The 18,494-nt window shown below is 39.2% G+C and overlaps 1 protein-coding gene across 1 annotated transcript in view; it reads left to right on the forward strand.

Moving 5' to 3' along the window:
- Positions 1-18,494, forward strand: part of Slc7a11 (solute carrier family 7 member 11) — a 67,138-nt gene that overhangs the window by 14,822 nt on the left and 33,822 nt on the right. Inside the window, 3 exon segments of the mRNA XM_038348373.2 lie at positions 807-932; positions 5,232-5,331; positions 12,223-12,267. Of these exon segments, the coding sequence (XP_038204301.2) occupies positions 807-932; positions 5,232-5,331; positions 12,223-12,267 (271 nt within the window).

The following is an 18,494-nucleotide window of genomic DNA, read 5'->3' on the forward strand; positions in this document are numbered from 1 at the left end:
ATATATTAGCTATCTACCAGGGCCAGGGATAGAGCTGATTGCTGGCAGTGTCTGAATGAACAGCCATTGTTCTGTCCTTGATGTGGATAGGGGTGGGTTCTTGGGAAACTGTCAACATTATCATTAAGAAGAAGAAAGTCTCTTGGCTTCAGACCCACTGTGCATACTACTTTGAAAAAAATCCCCCCAAATTTTTTGATCAAATAGTCAACACTTGTAGGGTAGTTAAAACTCACCCCTCATTATCTATTTGGAAAGCAGGGAGGAAGTTCACCAAGAGTACTGGTCGGGCTGGTCCTGATACATAGCACTTCTTACCCTTTCCCGAGTCAAAGTCAGCATTCTCATGACCTGATGGAAGACTCAGGATGAAACCCAACCCTCTCAGGGCCCACTGGATGACTTCGGGGTGAAATGCTACACTGCCATGGCCCACTGGATGACCTCAGAATGAAACGCAATGCACGGGATAACTTTAGAATGAAGATTATTTTATTCTTCATTACTTTATTGGTATCACACTGCAATGTATGTTTATTCTTATCGAAGTGCGAAGAAACAAAACAGGTTCTCTGATTGTGCAGGAGTTTTATCTAAACTTTTCAGGCTTGAATGTATATCAAGGAACAGTTTTAATAGAGGAGAGACTGGATCTGGGGTAGAGCCTGTGATTCCGAACTTCCTAGGTTCTGGTAGTTCATGCCAGCACTCTGGGTGTATAGATCACATTTCTACTGACAAAGGGCCTAAGACACTGATGTGCTCATGGGGGTTTGCCTTTTGTGACGTTGTCCTTTTGTTTGCAGCTGTGGTGATGGTCCTAAATAGCATGAGTGTCAGCTGGAGTGCCCGGATCCAGATTTTCCTAACCTTTTGCAAGCTCACAGCGATTCTGATAATTATAGTCCCTGGAGTGATACAGCTAATTAAAGGTATGGACTGAAAAGTAAATGCGTTTTAAACTGCGTCTCTGCTTCTGGTCTCTTCCAACACTGGCTTTTGCTTGTCTAGCAGAATCCTTAATTAGTCTTCGCTTGTGGAACTTAAACTCTGTCCTGTCATCTAATTGATTTGAAAGGCTGCACTGAGGGTATGTTAGTATTTATAGCCGAATGGCAGCCAGAGGATTAAGAGTAGACCAAGCAACAAAAATAAGGGGTCGGAGAATTCTTTTGGTATAAATTAAAATTGCTTAGAGCAAAAACCCAAGGAGATAAAAAAAACCCACCTCCCTCCTCTGAAAAACACAGAAAAAAATAAATTTGCTTTATCGCTTTAAGTACAGATCAACACACCCTTTGTGTGCATCTCAGAACTTTGCAAAAATAGCAACAAATGTGAAAGATAAAAACATTTCTGGAAAATGATGGAAGATGACTAATAATTCTCTATTTTCTCATTTGTGTTTCCTTGCTCTGAGATGAGTGTCCACAGAAGAGCGGTGAAGCGTAGGACTGACATCCTTAAAAACAAGATCCTATGTGACAACAACAAAAAAAAAGAGTTGCAAAACTTAGGATTTTTTTTCAAATTTATTTATTTATTTACTTATTTTTTTAAAATAAAACAATCTATCTTTTTTAAATTTTACATTTCATTTCCAGTTCCCACTTCCTCCCCTTCTCCCATCCTCTCCACCCCCCTACCCCATTCACTCCTCACAGAGGGCAAGGCACATTGCTTTGGGAAAGGTCCAAGGCCCTCCCTACTATATCTAGGCTGAGCAAGGTATCCATGCAAAGAGAACAGGTTCCCAAAACAGCCAGTCCAAGCAGAAGGGATAAATCCTGGGAGCATGGGGTGGGAGGAGTAAGGAGGGTGGAAGGGGAAGACAAGGGGAGAAGGGAAGCAGGGAGGAGAACTTGAGGGAACAGTATAGTAGAGATGGAGGAAGAACAGAGATGAGAGCAAGGAAAGAGATATTTTGATTGAGGGAGCCATTATGGGGCTAGCAAGAAACCTGGCACTAGAGAAATTCCCAGGAATCCACAAGGATGACCCCAGCTAAGACCCTAAGTAGTAGAGGAGAGAGTGCCGGAACTGGCCTTGCCCTGTAGTCAGACTGATGAATATCTTAAATATCACCATAGAACTTTCATCCAGCAACTGATGGAAACAAAACTTAGTTCTTATTGTTACATTACTTTCTCTGTAAATTTGTATTTCTGAAGAAATGAGGCAACTTCTGGATTTATTTGTCATGGAACTTCCTACTTAAGATAAGAATTTGAGGAACGCTATCACAGAGTTAGGGTTGGCCTAGTAATGATGGTATGTGCATTTGCTTAGATTTGGTGGAAATGACTGGAAGAGAAAAAGGGCCTGAATTTGCTTCTATAAATAACAAGAAATGATTAGAGCAAATCAATGGGAAAGACATGATTTATCATGTGGGCATGCTAAGTATTGTCTGCATTGACATTGTCAGTTCCAAGGAAAGGAAGTTATAGAGAAATTTAATGACCCTGCAGGAGGAATTGCCATAACGTACAAGGAAGTGACAAAGTTCAGCAAAATCATTGCCATCGGTGGAGGCACCCAACACCAAGAACTTGCTCACTCTAGCTGGGAGAGGGAACTGTTCTTGTCCATTTAACCAGCCTGGTGGACAATCTCAGAATCATGCCAGGAAAATGCTTTCATTGAATCCCAAAACTTCTGCCCCAGAGTAAACACAATGAATCATTTGAACAGTAGGGCCGGTGTGTGAGATGTGGGCTTGTGGTCCCAGTTCTCCCCAGTCTCTGTGGAGCTGGCCAGTTCACATCCACTATGAATGGAGGCAAAATGGTCCACTCTCTCTCGGTGCTTTCATCTTCTGAGCTGACTTTTAGTCTTCTGTAGAGAGCCTTTCAGATTCTGGAAAGGAGAAGAAGGAAGAGTCCCGAGGCCTTCTACATATGGCTGATTTCTGGGTTTTCCTTTTTCGTGTAATACGATAAGTATTTATATGCTGCAGTTGGTTCTGACCCCTCATTAATGTATGTGTGCAAAGTAGGGCATACTTAGCAATTGCTACTGCATTGCCATTTCCTTGAGTACAGAGGCCAGATGAAACTCCTGAATCTTTCCTGTCTGTTACAATACGGTGATATTTTAATTATTGCTATGGCATTCAGAACATAGGCCCACCCTAATTCTTGCTTCTTACACAACAGAGAAATTCCCTTAGGATGTTACTGCATTGAAGCATATTTTAGTACTTTGGAGACCAGACATATTTTCCTTATTACTATGAAATTTTATGAAATTGAGATTTTAGAATTTGTATCCCAATCACTTAGTTTTTCCACATTTCTGAGACCCCAGGAAGAAAAAGATCACTGATAAGTGTGATATATTTATTTCTACTTGAACCAGATTCTGAAAGTAGCCTGTGCATTCACTTATGAAGCCTGGAGCTGCCCTTTGAATACCGCTTTCATCTTCCCAAGGCCTGTGTTTTGCATCCAAAACATTCCCGAAGTTCAGAAACAATGTGCCTGGTTGCAAAACTCTCAAAGAGGCTCATTCGAAGAACTGTGGCCTAGTCTTTACAGTTTAGATCTGTTCTCTTATTAATTACTAATTGCCACACTCTGAAGGATATTCTCTTCTCAGGCTAAAGGAGACCACGGGCCATAAACAAGTACTCAACAGATATTTCTTTCTTTTAAAACATATTTTATTTGTAATTGTGTGTGTGTGTGTGTGTGTGTGTGTATACATGTTTGTATCTACAAATGGTCATGTGCACACGAGCACAAGTGCCTGCAAAGGCCAGACGAGGGCATCAGATGCCCTGAAGCCAGCGCAGCAGGTGACTGTGACCACTGTTGTGGATGCTTGGCACTGAACTCAGATCCTCTACCAGAGTAGCACATGCCTTTAGGAGCTGAGTAGCTTAAGTCCCAACAGATGTTCGTTTTTCTTCTTCTGAATCTCACTTAGTCTGTACAATTTCCTTCTATTAAGGCACAGAAATATTTCAGTAAAATGGGCATTTCTGATTTACCCTGTCAAGTTTTCATGAAACTACATTTAGAAGTTGGTTGCTTTGAGAAAAATATCAGTCTTCGTGTCGCACAAACATGTTCATCTTGACCCCCACCCTCACGTTCTGTCACTATGAATTCTGTCTCATGATGTGAGCCTTAGCTGATATTTGACTTATAAGAGAGCGATATATATATATATATATATATATATATATATATATATATATATATATCGTCCACCTTCTGCCCTCATAGCCCCCTTTTGTTACTTATTAAAAGTCATTTTTTAAGCAGGAGCATTTACTACCTAAATAATATCATTTGCTGTTTTTCTTTTGGGGTGCTGGATGCCACAGATACTTTTTGGTACTAATTTTGAATCTGTACTTACTAACCAAAATCTGATTTTGTAATCTCTTAAACTACCCAAAAGACTAAAAGAAAAAGGTACTTACTGTTCACAAAATAGGGGGAGAAAGTCTCCAAGTTGATGCCAAAATTGGTAAAACGTGGTTTGGGGTTTGGTCTAGTTTTTTATTCATTTTTCTAGAAGAAATTGTGGCATGGACCAAAGCAATATCAATAAGTTATTTCTATAAAGAAAGCCCTTTGGGTAGAATGGCTTCTCACAGTTAGGTACACTATGCTGCTGGGTGACATTGGCAACAGAAACTCTTGTGACTGGGCAGGACTGTGGTCCAGGGAACCTTTATATGAATAAGCTTTTTTGGTTTGGATGATGGATTTTGTCTTCAGCCTTCCCTGCTTTAGAAGGCAGGTGTGTCGAATAAACAGACTATAGGGTTAAAGCCGGATGCTAAGTGACGTGATGTAGGAGACAGTGCAGGCATTTCTTAATGCCTGCTCACTCAAGATTTCTTCTCATCCTCTACCACGACACATTGTTATCTTCTAAGAATTTTGCCAAATCCTTAAAACTTCAATTTAATGGAAGATGCTTTAGTCAACTGTCATGGTTAAAACAGAAGACACTCAAGCAAGGGAGATGGAGTTACTTATTTTAAGTACCCCATTAAATCAGGTTGGTCATGTGCAACAATACTTGAAAATGGTCTAGGTGACAAGTGTGTGTTTGAGATTTCTGTTCTACCTTGGGTGTGGTATTAATAGATAGAGTTGGCCATGAACAGAGAGTCAGAACAGGGTAGTTCATCTCCCAACTGTGTATAGGGTTGTGATAAATAATAACCAATTCTTTGCAAAGCTCTAAAAATCCTTGTATTCTAATTCCAGGGCACACACAGCACTTTGAAAATGCATTTTCAGGAAGAGATACAAATCTAATGGGGTTGCCCTTGGCTTTTTATTATGGGATGTATGCATATGCTGGTTGGTAAGTTGATATCCCCAGATACTTTATTAAATTACTCCATTTGTCTTTTTCTCTTGTTAATCTGTCTGTTATCATAGGAGCGTCAGCTTTGACTCTAGTGATGAGTAATGAAACCATCAGACGTTTCCTCCCAACTAGGTTTTCATTATATCACGTGCACAGTGATTATTTAGTCAAAGTTTCAAATAACATGGAATCCTCATAAGTGAAGACCTAAAAGGTCAGGAAAAATATTTTTTTTTCTTTTTTTTTTTTTTGGTTTTTCAAGACAGGGTTTCTCTGCAGCTTTTTTAGAGCCTGTCCTGGACCTAGCTCTTGTAGACCAGGCTGGCCTCAAACTCACAGAGATCCGCCTGCCTCTGCCTCCCGAGTGCTGGGATTAAAGGCGTGCGCCACCACCGCCCGGCTAGGAAAAATATTTTTTATGACCAAAGGATATAATGCAATGGTAATAACCTGGAGGGAGAGTGCGTGTTTGTTTAGATTCTCCTTGACTTCTTTGTATACCATTTCCTCTCTCAACCAAGACTCTTAGGATGTATTATGAGACAAGGTGGAGCAGAGAACTGTGCAGCTGCTTTCTGCAGAAAGTCAGGAGCAAGCGAGAGCCGTAGTTCTAGGTTTTACGCTTGGCTTTGCGGAGAGAGGTTCCAGTTTCCATGAGCATTTAGGGAACACAGATTCTAGCTTCTGCAGTTTACTCTGGGAGGGAAGAAAGAGAAGCATGAAGGAAAGGTGGGAGGATACTAGAAAGAGATCCTTCTTCCGCTGTCCTTCCAATTTCCTTCAGTGTGGCAAAGTCTTTAACTTACGGTGTCATTTTATGAGACCCCAGACAGTCACGGTTGCTATTAGATTTAGTTCAGTGGCAGAAAAACGAACAAACAGATGCTGGGTTTTAGCAGCCAGTATGCATTACTTCTAATTATTCATCAGTGAGGACAAGATAGTGTCATGGGAAACTCAGGGTTAGTACCTGCCCTGTCAAAAGGCTTTGGTGCAAGCGTACCAAGGATATTTATAGACAGCGGTTGATGATTTTTATTTTGTCTACCCTATCATGAGGAAGAAACAATTCAGATGTAGAAATGAGATAGTCTCAGAAGATCAGAATGGTTCATATGAGAATGACAGGGAAGGAGAAATCACAATAATGAAGTCAGCTGGTCAAATATGGGGCATATTCAAGGGTCCAGACACATTTCATTACAATGTTTTCAGTAGGTGAAAACACAAACAGGTAACAGAGATGCTTGGCACCGTGACGCCATGGATGTGCTTACTTCCTTCATGCCTGTCTGTTGTGATTCCCCCTCACCCTGGGGCAGCAGTGTTCTGGTGAGTTCCATGAGTCACAGTGACCAAATATCCAAAAGGAACCTCCTGCGACTAAATTTTATTGACCTTGAAAGCTTTAGTTGAAATGACTATTTCCAGAAACCCCACTAGGTACAACAATATTGTCAAAACACTAGAATCATTGCAGGAAGAATAATTTTCATAGTCTTGGAGTAAATAATTGTAATAGTTCTTTTTTCCTTATTTATAAAACAGGTAGTTAAAGATGTGATAACACTCTCTGAACCTAAACATACTATGAAGAAACTTCGCTATCTCAAAAATTGTGTAAATATGTATCTAACATGAATATAATTTTCTCTTCTTTCTGCCTCTTTTTTTCCTTTTTTTTTTTTTGTTTTTGTATCTTACCTTTCAGGGAATATACAAATGCATTCCAAAATAAATAGCATATGTACTCTATTAATCTCAGAAATTGTGAAAATACGGCATTAGAAGGCAATCAGCAGAGTATAGCTACATAGGGTTAGCATAGCTTTGAAGTGAAATGTGTTTGAAGGTTATTAGGTTACAGCATAAGAAGATCAGTGTAAACTATTTGTATATCCGAAGAAGATTTTTGCAGCCATTGTGTGCACGCTTTGGTTTCGAATCCCAGTGGTTTTGAAGTCTTTTCACTTTTGTTCAAAGCACAATGTGGTGCTAAGCAGAGAAAAGAACTGAGTGTGATCACAGTGGTAGAGGCAAAATCAACTCTTCTGTCTTTTGAGCCTGGTTCAGGGCTCCATGCCCTGGGGCAGCAGCCAAGCCACAGCGAGGGTCCCTGGGAGCCCCAGAGCAAAGTAGGGGAGGGAACAAGAGCTTTCAGCTCCAGCTGGGTGCTGGGAGCCTGTTGTACTCTGTCAAGAATGTGGGATGCGGTGATCTTCACAAGGCAGATTTGATTAATTCTGTTGAATGGAGTTTCTTTTGCCTGTGAGCACCATGCATCTGTTCCCACGGAATATTAAAACATTTTTACCCTCACTCCACCACCACCCGGCACTGAATATTCAGGTCACCTGCTTCATGTACCGCCAATTTTCTCCACTTCTGAGGTTTTTGAGGGGCGGTTGATTTTTCTCTGGAAAAAAAGACTCTTTTCATCTTGACTTATCTTATTAATATTGTATTTTACTGATGCCAAGTCCAAAGCGCCACTGTTTTCACCTATGATGGAGGTTTACAGGAAATTTGATTTATACCTTTTCCCCCTGAATAATTCTTGTGCCTTCACCCAAGCTTGAAGAGCCAAGAATCATCTATTGTGTGTGTATATGTGTGTGTGTGTGTGTGTGTTCTTGAGGGTTCAGTCACAGTATTAGAAAGTAAGTCTAGGATTGTAAATGAGAGGTTATGTGATCCAAGTGGCTTAGCCAGAGGATGACAGGGAACGATTTAGCTTTATAGGTTGTTATAATGGCTTAATGGTGCTTTGTGAAGAGGGGGATTGATCTGGTTATTAATCTATGGCCCTCAGTCTCAGAAAACAGAAGCGGAAGAAGAAAGAGTCTGTGGTTTGGCACTCCAGAGGTACAAATGTTATTTCCATGCAAATGGATCGAAGTGGGGTCTGAAATGGGTCTCAAACACAGGAGTGTTGTAAGAACAACTTTTGCTATCAGAATTTCTGCATATTTATTTATTTATTTTGGTTTTTCTATACAGGGTTTCTCAGTGTTGCTAGGCTTGGCTGTCCTAGAACTCACTCTGTAGACCAGGCTGGCCTCAAACTCACAGAGATCTGCTTGCCTCTGCCTCCCTAGTGCTGGGATTAAAGGTGTGCACCACCGCTGCCCAGTGAATTTCTCCATCTTTTGACATGATTGCAAAACTGTCTTGTACACTTATCAGTTTAGGACTGCAAATGGCTACCACTCCCTGAATTGCTGTAGAACAATATTTGACTAAGGGAAGAAAAAAGAAAGAAAGAAAAAGAAAGAAAGGAAGGAAGAAAGGAAGGAAGGAAGGAAGGAAGGAAGGAAGGAAGGAAGGAAGGAAGAATGAATGAATGTGAGAAACAAATCCAATGTGGAGGCTTTGTAGTGAGACAAAAGCAAAGTAGTTATAGTCAGGAGTTGCAAGCCAGGCTGCTACCTGTTTGGATGGGCAGCATGCTAGCCCTCTGTTGTCCTGGATACCTTGCTCTAAGAGCAGTCACCTCCAGCTGTTAGGCTGAATAGGAAAAAGATACCACCAACCCTTGGGGACCATGAGCGGAGTAAAGTTTTGGCTCTAAGGAGCACAGAACCTATCCAGAATGATAAAAATCCCATCACTGAAACATGATTAGGGGAAAAGAAATCATTAACTCAGTCAGGTCACAGAGTCGGGTCAGAACAACTTTCACATTATTGCCAATGTCCGCATTCAGAGAAATACATCTGCCAGTTCGCCCGTGGCCTTGGGGAAGTCAACCAATTTCAATCCTGTATCTGGGTCCAAAGCTAAGTCCAGCGTGGTGAGATTTTTCTTCTCTCTTTTCACCGTGTGATAGAAAATTGGTTTTCACTGTCTTTTGTTGCCTTCTTTAATCAGATCCTCAATGGATTTAGTCTCCCCAAAGCACGGTTATTGTATGCCTTTGTATCAGATCTCACCTCGAGAATCTTCTTCCTTAAAGAGTCATGTACAAGGCTGGGTGCTGCAGTGCAGGGTCAACTGTGTAGTTTGTGCACAGTCCTAGAAAACCCGGGACAATAGACTTTGTAAGTATTCTCCAGGGCCTTGAGAAGGAAACCAGGGGAAACGGACTACTGTGGCCTTCATCCCATACTGTGAGTGGACAGATATCAAGGTATACGTCCCACAGTGTGTGGACCCCTGCACTCAAGTGATCTGCTGTCCTCCTCTTCCCTACAAACTACACCTAACCACTTTCCTTCTCTCTGTTCCCTAGGGTTATGGAAAAATATTTGAAGTTGTATTCTTTTTCACAAATAGTCCCCTCCTTGCCTTAAGGTTATTGGAAAAAAAACTAAACAGTTCATCAACTATTAAGGAGTAACTGGCTATCTCTGACATGCAAAACCTGGCTCTATTCCTTAATTCACATGATTTGTTCAGTTTTGAGTGTTATTTATATATTTGCCTATTGATTTGCATTTGTTTACTGTACTTCCTGTTGCCACAGGCTTCTAATGCACTTGTCAAATCTGTCTCAAATAGCACATTCCACAGCACTATCTCTGCTACACTCAATGCAGGAATAGTAGCTCAGCCACACTAATAATTCCTCCAGCCAGTCTTGCATTACATGGTGGAAGATGGAACATGCACATAGTAAGGATCTCACTCACTGTTGCTTTTCCTGTACTAACAATGTTGCATGCATTCTGCTACATGTACACTCTGCTGTTCTTAGAAATTTAACTTTCTAGTTGTTAAAATGTATCATTAGTTCTATGTGTGTGTGTGTGTGTGTGTGTGTGTGCCCTTTTATATCAGCCTTATTTTCTTCAGTCAATGTATTTCTAATATTGATTTGTGGAAGCTGTCATTAAGGCTGTAGCCAGCTTGTTCTCGAACACTGACTAGTGAATTCAGATAGGATTGTCACAAACATGGGGCAAAACCCACTTCCTTACCTTTCTTGTACTCTGCGAGGTGCTTTAAGCATGTGGCAGGTGATATTGGCTAATATTCTGGGTGTTTTTAGAGAGAAGAAAATTTGACTTTCAGATCTGTGATCCCGTGAGCCATGTAAGAGGCTATTTTAGTACCTAAGTGTTGTTGAGGGAGAGGCTGCTTTTTGGTTCCTGGCTGCTCAGCAGCTCAGACCTAAAATAATCACATAGAAACTGTAGTATTTAAATCACTGCTTGGCCCGTTAGCTCTAGCTTCTTATTGGTTAACACTCATATATTAATTTAATCCATTTCTATTAATCTGTGTATCACCACATGGCTGCCACTTACTGGGTAAAGTTCCAGCATCTATTTCCTGCAGGGCTACATGGCATCTCCCTACCTCCTCCTCTCTTCTCCCAGCACCCACTTTAGTTTTCCCCACCTACCTTTATTCTCTGCAGAGGTCCAAGAGAGTTCCTTTATTATCCAATGGTATTCACAGCATACAGAGGGGAATCTCACATCATCTAATGACCATAGAATGCATGACTTTTATTCTGTAAGAGTTCTCTGAGCTTATGGAAAGCAGATATAGCAAGTTTCTGTTGTTACGTTCTCATGAGGATTCTTAATTTCCTTCAATGTTGTTTTTGAGGAGGCTTAGGAAGAACTTAGTAGGGCTTAAAGGGCCTCCAGCAGTCCCTTTTAGTTGGAAAATGAAATCAAGGATGGACAGCATTAGCTACATCTGTGTGGGCTGGGAGAAACTCACTGTCAAGAAAGCCTTCAGAATTCCTCAGGCCCCAGCATTAGGGTAAGAGTTTGAGATCCCATTGACAATGAAAGCAAAATATTTTGTGCCTAAAATGTTTCTTTTCACATGTACTTCCCAGAAAAGTACCATGGACCTGGGAAATGTTCAAAATTCTTTACTTTTTTTTTCTTGATGGACAGTGTAGTAACAATGTATCTACAATTAACTACTTGAACAGACCAGAGACTGACCTCCCTTATATAGGCTTATGGATCTAGTTATATAGGGCAAACACTGGCAGTGGCTCTAAAGGAAGGAGTATGAATGGAAGGTTTAATCTTCTTATTTTAATTTAGAATTATAAATTGGCAAATAGTATGCAGTTCTGAGGTACAAAGAAATTAGGTTATGGGTTAGGAATGGAACATGAAATAATTAATCAAAGTAATTAACATTTCAATAACAAAATATAGTTTTTAATTTTCTGTGGTAGAATATTTGGAATTTTCTCTTCTAGAAAATTTGAGGCATATAATACACTATCATTTCTAGAAATTTTGGTCCCTAACTTGTATGCTGTGCTCTGTGTAGGAAGTCAATAGCAGTTGCCTACAAGTCTGCTCTCGTATAATTTGGACCCTCTTGTTTCTAACTCTAAATTTAGATTTTCAGGAAGCACAGGCCACCTAATACTTAATTTGTCCCCTCAGGCTTTCTTACACACTTGTATGACTGAATACTATAGCATTCCTCCTTCCCCTGTGTGTAGTCATTATGGTACACTCCGTGTTTCAGGTCAACCTTGGCTGGAATGGCCTCATAACACTTCAGTAGGGTAAATGATGTTCGTTCTTGAAGGTTCAGCTTGGGAGGAACTTCCTCCGGAAATGCTTCCTCAACCTTAGTTCACGGCTGGCCCTGCTCTTCTAGCTCTGGTGCCCTTTCCTGGAATTGTGTCAGGCTGTTCTGAGCCGTCCTGTGAAGCATGTCATACAGATTACAGCCTTTCCCCTGTCATCACCATCATGTCTTACACGTTTTAATGCCTCCCCTATGATTTAGCAGAAAGTGTTCTGTGGGAGTTCTGACTGGTTTTGTATTTGCATCTTTCTGCATACATTTCTATGTAATTTTCATGATTCTTGGTTTGATTTTAAAAAGTTTAACATGTGAATCTTTGGATTATGGTGGTAAAATGTACTAATAGTTGTTTCTTTACTTCTAATGCAGGTTTTACCTCAACTTTATTACCGAAGAAGTCGAAAATCCTGAGAAGTAAGTAACTTCATTTACTATAAGATTTTTGTTAGGAATAAAATTTGAGTTTTCTAATCGAGTCATAGGCTTGAGGAGGAAACCCAATGTGGATTGGTTAATTTCACTGTTGTTGTTGTCATTGTTCTTTTAGGTAAACTGACCTAAATTTTCACAATAAATTATCCTCTCACAAATATATATTTTATATCAATGTTAATATAATAAATACATTATAAATGATCATATACAATATTCAATGCTAAATTGCCTAGTAATCTGAATGCAGGAAAGAATAAAGGCATCTTTTATAAAACCTATCTTATGTAAACATATACATATAATATAATGTGAACTCTTTATAAGTATAGTTTGAATTAAAAGAGATGATTACTTCCATATGTTCCTTAAAAGTATTTCTGTAATTAGAGAGAATAACATGATGAATGGAAACTTTGTGAAGTAACTGAAAGATTAGGAACTTGTAAAACTGGGAGCTCAGTGATTTCATTTATTTATTTTTTACCTTTTCTTCCTTAAAAAAATGATAGATGATTTGATGTTAATCAAACATGTCAAAATAGGTTGCAAAATTATTTTCACGATTTGTGAATAAACATTGGGCTTTGTATAGAATATATATATATATATATATGAAAGAAGAAAAAATTTAAAAATATAATGATACTTAACTCATCTTGCTTTTATTCAACATTGGCCATCTACTAATCATTGTGCTAAGCACCTTCTTTAGGATGAATGAGGTTCATCGTCAAGCCTTTTACTGTGTTCTCCATGAATGGAAGTGTGGAAACAAAAGTGTGACGGTGTGACTGACACAACAGCAGAGTGTCAGCTAGCAAAGAGAAAACGAGATGTTCTTAGCTTTATTCTAGGACATGTTGTTCAAGTCTCAAGTAAGTGTCCCTAGGTAAACAGAGTTGGGGGTGGGAGGAGAGAAGGAGAGAGGAGAGAGAAAGAGGAGAGAGGGACAGACAGTTACAGAGAGAAGGAAGGAGGGAGGGGGAGGGAGAGAGAGAGAGAGAGAGAGAGAGAGAGAGAGAGAGAGAGAGAGAGAGAGAGAGAGAGAGAGAGAGAGAGAGAGGGCACACTCTGGTCTGTTGGAAAAAGCAGAAGTATGGCGGTAAGAAAGTATACCATTGTGGAACAGGTTGGAATCAGAGAGTTTGCCTACAGGTTGACCGTTCAAAGTAGGATGAAATCAAATTATGACCCTGGGTATCTTGGGAGATGGTTAGCTGGTTGCATTTGGCGAAGTATCAGAGATATCAGAGTTTAGAACTCACAGGCCCACAATGGAAGTTAACATGATGCCTCATAGTATGTGATTCAACTGCTATGTAAACCAATATGTAATTGCAGGATGAAGAAGACCAGTTCATTAAGAAATATGGTCAATTTATAAGACTACTTTTATTTGTTACTGATATTAAAAGTAGAGTAAATATTTCAGGAAGAAGTTCTTACATTTCTTGGAGATGATAAGCAAGCTACCTCGTGACTATAAGCACATGGATTATAGAGATTAATAGGTGGGCCTGTCCTTTTAGTTTTGTGGGCTCCTTAGTGCGTATGTTGCAACCCAGAGAAAGGACAGCTTGTACTAGGTTTTATGAGCAGTATTTATTGAATTCTGATTATGTGAATCAAAGAACTCAGACTTAGTATGGCATTTAAAGCTAAAACATTTTATTTTATTTTTTTTCTCATGGTTTTTTTTTTTATATTTAAAAATTTCCATCTCCTTCCCTCCTCCTCCCCCCTCCCTCCGCTCCTCCTCCCCCTTCCCTTCCCTCCTTCTCCCCCTTCCCTCCCCTTCCCTCCACCCATACCTCCCCTCCCTCCCTCTCAAGGCCAAGGAGCCATCAGGGTTCCCCACTCTATGCTAAGTCCAAGGTCCTCCCAACTCCTCCCAGGTCCAGGGAGCCTTCTAAGCTAAAACATTTTAAAGAGACTGATTGCTAAATCTAATGTAAGAGAATATTTATTATGAAGAAATAGCAAGTTATGGTTTGTAGACATGTTCTAGATCACAGTGTCAGTGTTACGGACACAGTTCATGTTCTAGGTTTAGTTAGTTGACAGTTTAGACAGATGCATTTGCTAGGCACTTGTTGCTATTTTATGTGTATGTATGGGTATTTGTCTTTAAATACTTCATACTGCTATTATGTGTTCCTGACACATGGCCCTGGAGTGGCTCTTGGGTGAAGAAGTCCCCTCTTCCTCAACTGTATTTCATCTCTCAGTTTCAGATACGGATACAGACTTTTAACTGCCATGAAATCTCTCTAGTCTCCTAATATAGCATCTCACTTTAAGGTCTTAATTTACGGGATTTCTTAGTACAGGTTTGTAGTATGAAGGAGAAGCGGGCTGTGTCCCACAGCCCAGCTAGCTTAGTTCCCGAAATAATTACACTGAAATTGTATTAATTAAATCACTGCCTGGCCCATTATATCTAGCCTCTTCTTGGCTAACTCTCACATCTTGATTCAACCCATTTCTAATAATCTGTATGTCACCACGAGGTTGTGGCTTTTGGGAAAGATTCAGCATGTCTGACTTGGCAGCTTCATGGCGGGTGGCTCTCTCTTCTTCCCCGCATCCAGTTCTATCTTTCCCGCCTACCTAAGTTTCTGCCCTATCAAAAGACCAAGGCAGTCTCTTTATTCAACCAATGAAAGCAACACATCCTACACCACAAGTTAAGAGTCTCCAGAATTTTGGGGTCATTATAATTAGACAAGTTGAATAACAAAAGCTTTAATTCCTTTTTCTTCTTTTGCACAGGATACCTAGTTAAGTCAGTTCTCAGAGGACTCTGAAAAACTTAGCCAGGATAGTCATTTTCTTTAATTAAAAAAAAAAAAAAAACAATAAATCCACAAAATTTTTCAACTACATAGCGAAGGTTAATGAAATGTTCTATATTTATCAGTCAAAGAAACTCAGAGTTTTGATCATTTTCATTAGTATTCCATTTTAAAATGACTTTGTGTGACCATTTTAACAGTTAGCATAGGTCTTTTCAAAACTGCATTTTATTTTTACACACCAGGATGATTTGGGAAATATTTAGAGCCAAGTATCAAGAGCAGATGGCACAATTATATGGATCTGGTCCAAAAGCGTACTTTCTATTATTTTGTAGGTGGACACAGGTTCCAGAATGCCTTTCATTACAAGGGAGAGTAATTACGGTTGCGTCTCCTTTGCGATGCGCCAAGATAAATGTGTTTCCTAATCAGTCACCGGTGCATGTGTCCAGGTGTGCCGAGACATGCATCTTGCTGGCAGCTGGTGCAATGAATCATCGGCCAAGGGTATAGCCCTTTTACAACCTCCTCCATGTGAGCAATCAGATCTTCCACAAACTGGTGGGAAAAAGGCAATAACTAAGTTAAGTCAGTGGAAACAAGGCAATGTGATTCTAGGGAGGTACAATGAAAAGTGAAGTTGCATGATGTCACTGACCACTCTTCTCACGTAATCTCATTTTGAGACATCTCCCAGATACCTGACATGACACTGTGAGCTCATTTCTGAGCTATCCTAGGCATGCCTCATAAAACAGTCCTTAGGTCCTGTAACGAGGGAGAGAACAGCTTGACAATAGTATTTATGCTTACATTTCCATTATGTTACAGTTCAGAAATGTTCTCATAGCACTTTTTCTTGTTAACAATACTTCTTCCTCTATAAAATCAGTGCGGGGGCATATGCAGATGTGTGTATGTGTGCCCATGGACACCAGAGGGCCCTACTGAATGTCTTCCCTAATCCCTCACCCCCTCATTTTTCTGAGATGGAGTCTCTCACTGAACCTGGGGCTCAGGTTGGCTAGCCTGACTAGCTGGTGAGCTTCGGGGGCACATTTATCTCAGTGACTTGTCATCAGCAGCACCACACCTGAATTCTAAACAGATGCTGGGATCTGACTCAAATCCCTGGGCTTGTTTGCAGGTACTTGACCAACTGAGCCATCTCTCCAACTCCACTAAATTTTATAACAAAACAAGAAATATCAGGAGGTGTTTTATATTGTCTTTAGTAATTATCTGTAACTCGTTGACCAACTCCACATAATAAATGTATTAGAATATGAATACTATTTTCAAGGACATTAATGCGTAATGTTTGGACTATGAAGGGCACAGAACCCCTAGGAATCTAGTTTGGAAATATAATCTCCCTATATGGTATGTGGAATAATAATGACAGATGACATATTCTTTTTTTTTAAATGCGTTTTGGGGAATATAATGAATTTTGCCTCATGACATTACTTTTGTAGGGAATACATCACACAATCTATCATTGTTCAAAAAGTTACACAGTACAAAGATCATTTAGATGTATAATGTTTGCAATCCCGTTCATCGATTGATAAATCATGTCTTGTGTTGATGAAAGCAAAGAAATGGATTGCTTTGCTTTGACCTTGGGGGTCTGAGATTACTCCAGTCTGTCTATCAGACTTGTTCTCCTGTTCTTCTCACATCATTTACTCCTCCCTTCTGAAGTATTGGGAAGCACAGATACAGAGGGAGTCACTAAAGCTTGATACCATCCATCACTTTTGAAGAACAAGCCATCACCGTGCTCTGAATGATCAACTCAAATAGAAGGTTTAAATAATCAGAGTGTCACATTTAATTAATATCTCTCCTGCTCCCAATTTATATTAATTGGTACCTCAAAGTCATCACTTCTTGTACCAATGATAACTTAGAAGAGCAACTTGCTTTGGGAAAAGTAGTCTGAGATCACTGATGCAGAATAATCCCTTTGATTGGCCCACACTGGTCCCCCAAACAATCTTGAGGTTTGTAATTGGTTCAGATGTTACACTCTTAAAATTTTAAGACAGGCATTTAATTTCGTACCGACTGCTTTATTTCTTATTATAATGTTTTATATGACCTGTAAGTTCAAGGTATATAAAACCACTAATTTGATTTAAGTTAACAAAACAAGCAAGCAAGCAAAAAAAAAAATTAATGTTTTGTATAAACTGCATGAGAAAAGTCTGAAGATAAACTTGGAGTTCTTTTTATCTTTTATTTTGGCATTTTTAGGATCCAGCCTTATGTGAGCTAGGTCTTCCTCTTCATGTGCTCAATTAGAAGATTACAACTCATTAGAAAATAGCAGAGTGTTTTCTGTGTGTGTGCTATGGTAATGTTTGTGAAATTGTTTATTCAAAATATTCTAATTTTATAATCCTATAATATATTCAGATTTTATTATATATCCTCATGTTTGGTGTTCTTTGGGTTTCTAAACCGTTTTTATAGAAAACTGACTCATTTAATATAAATTTATAGAAAAAAACATATTTTTACACCAATTTGACTTACAAACATATTTTCCAAGTGAATCTCTTAAAAACTGAATTTCTGAATAGAGGATTTTAAGGATTCAACCCACAATGAGGCAAATTACGTTTGAACCTTTGTTTACTACTTTTAAATGTATGGTAATTATCCCAACATTACAGTTCTCATAAATAGGATATACAAGAAAATTTAAATTGTAATGAGCTTAAAAAGTAATACAAATTATAAAGCTGAATTTACATTCAAGTCCAAAAAGGTCATCCCTTTGGAAAAATGAAATTTTTTCTCTATTAATATCAATATGCATCATTAGATTTATCTTAAATCAGGAGAATGCTGTCCTTTAGTTTTGAAATAACTATTACCTAAATTAAAATATTTCCATATTGTGCTTCTCTGGGAATAAACACAAAGTTTGGTAGCTCTAGTTCCAGTGTGTTTCATAATAGAAAGATAATGCCATCATTGGGACCACTGAGGCAGAGAGAGGCCAGCGTGTGACCACATTGGAAGAAGAGATGGTTGTACCTTTATTAGCTGTTGCTACCTCTGAAGCCTCTTCCAGTAGAGCATGGGGTTGATGTACCTTGGGATCAAAACCTGCATTTCTTAGCTTCACATATGCATAAAAATTACATTTGGCTCCAAGACCCTTTGTTCATATAAGGCTTAAGCATCAAATAAGTGGTGCAGAAATTATAGGATTATATTATTATATTTTTTCATGGCATAATCAAAGAACAGATATTAATCCTTCAAGTGCTTTGTGGGAGACCCAGTACTTTTTTTTTTTTTTTTTTTTTTTTTTTTTGGATTCCAACCACATCAAAAAAAGCAGAGTTTTGAAGGGGAATGCTTTTGAATGTTCTCACTTCCTTTCAGTTC

Source organism: Arvicola amphibius, chromosome 11, assembly GCF_903992535.2.
Source record: "Arvicola amphibius chromosome 11, mArvAmp1.2, whole genome shotgun sequence".
Taxonomy (NCBI): domain Eukaryota; kingdom Metazoa; phylum Chordata; class Mammalia; order Rodentia; family Cricetidae; genus Arvicola; species Arvicola amphibius.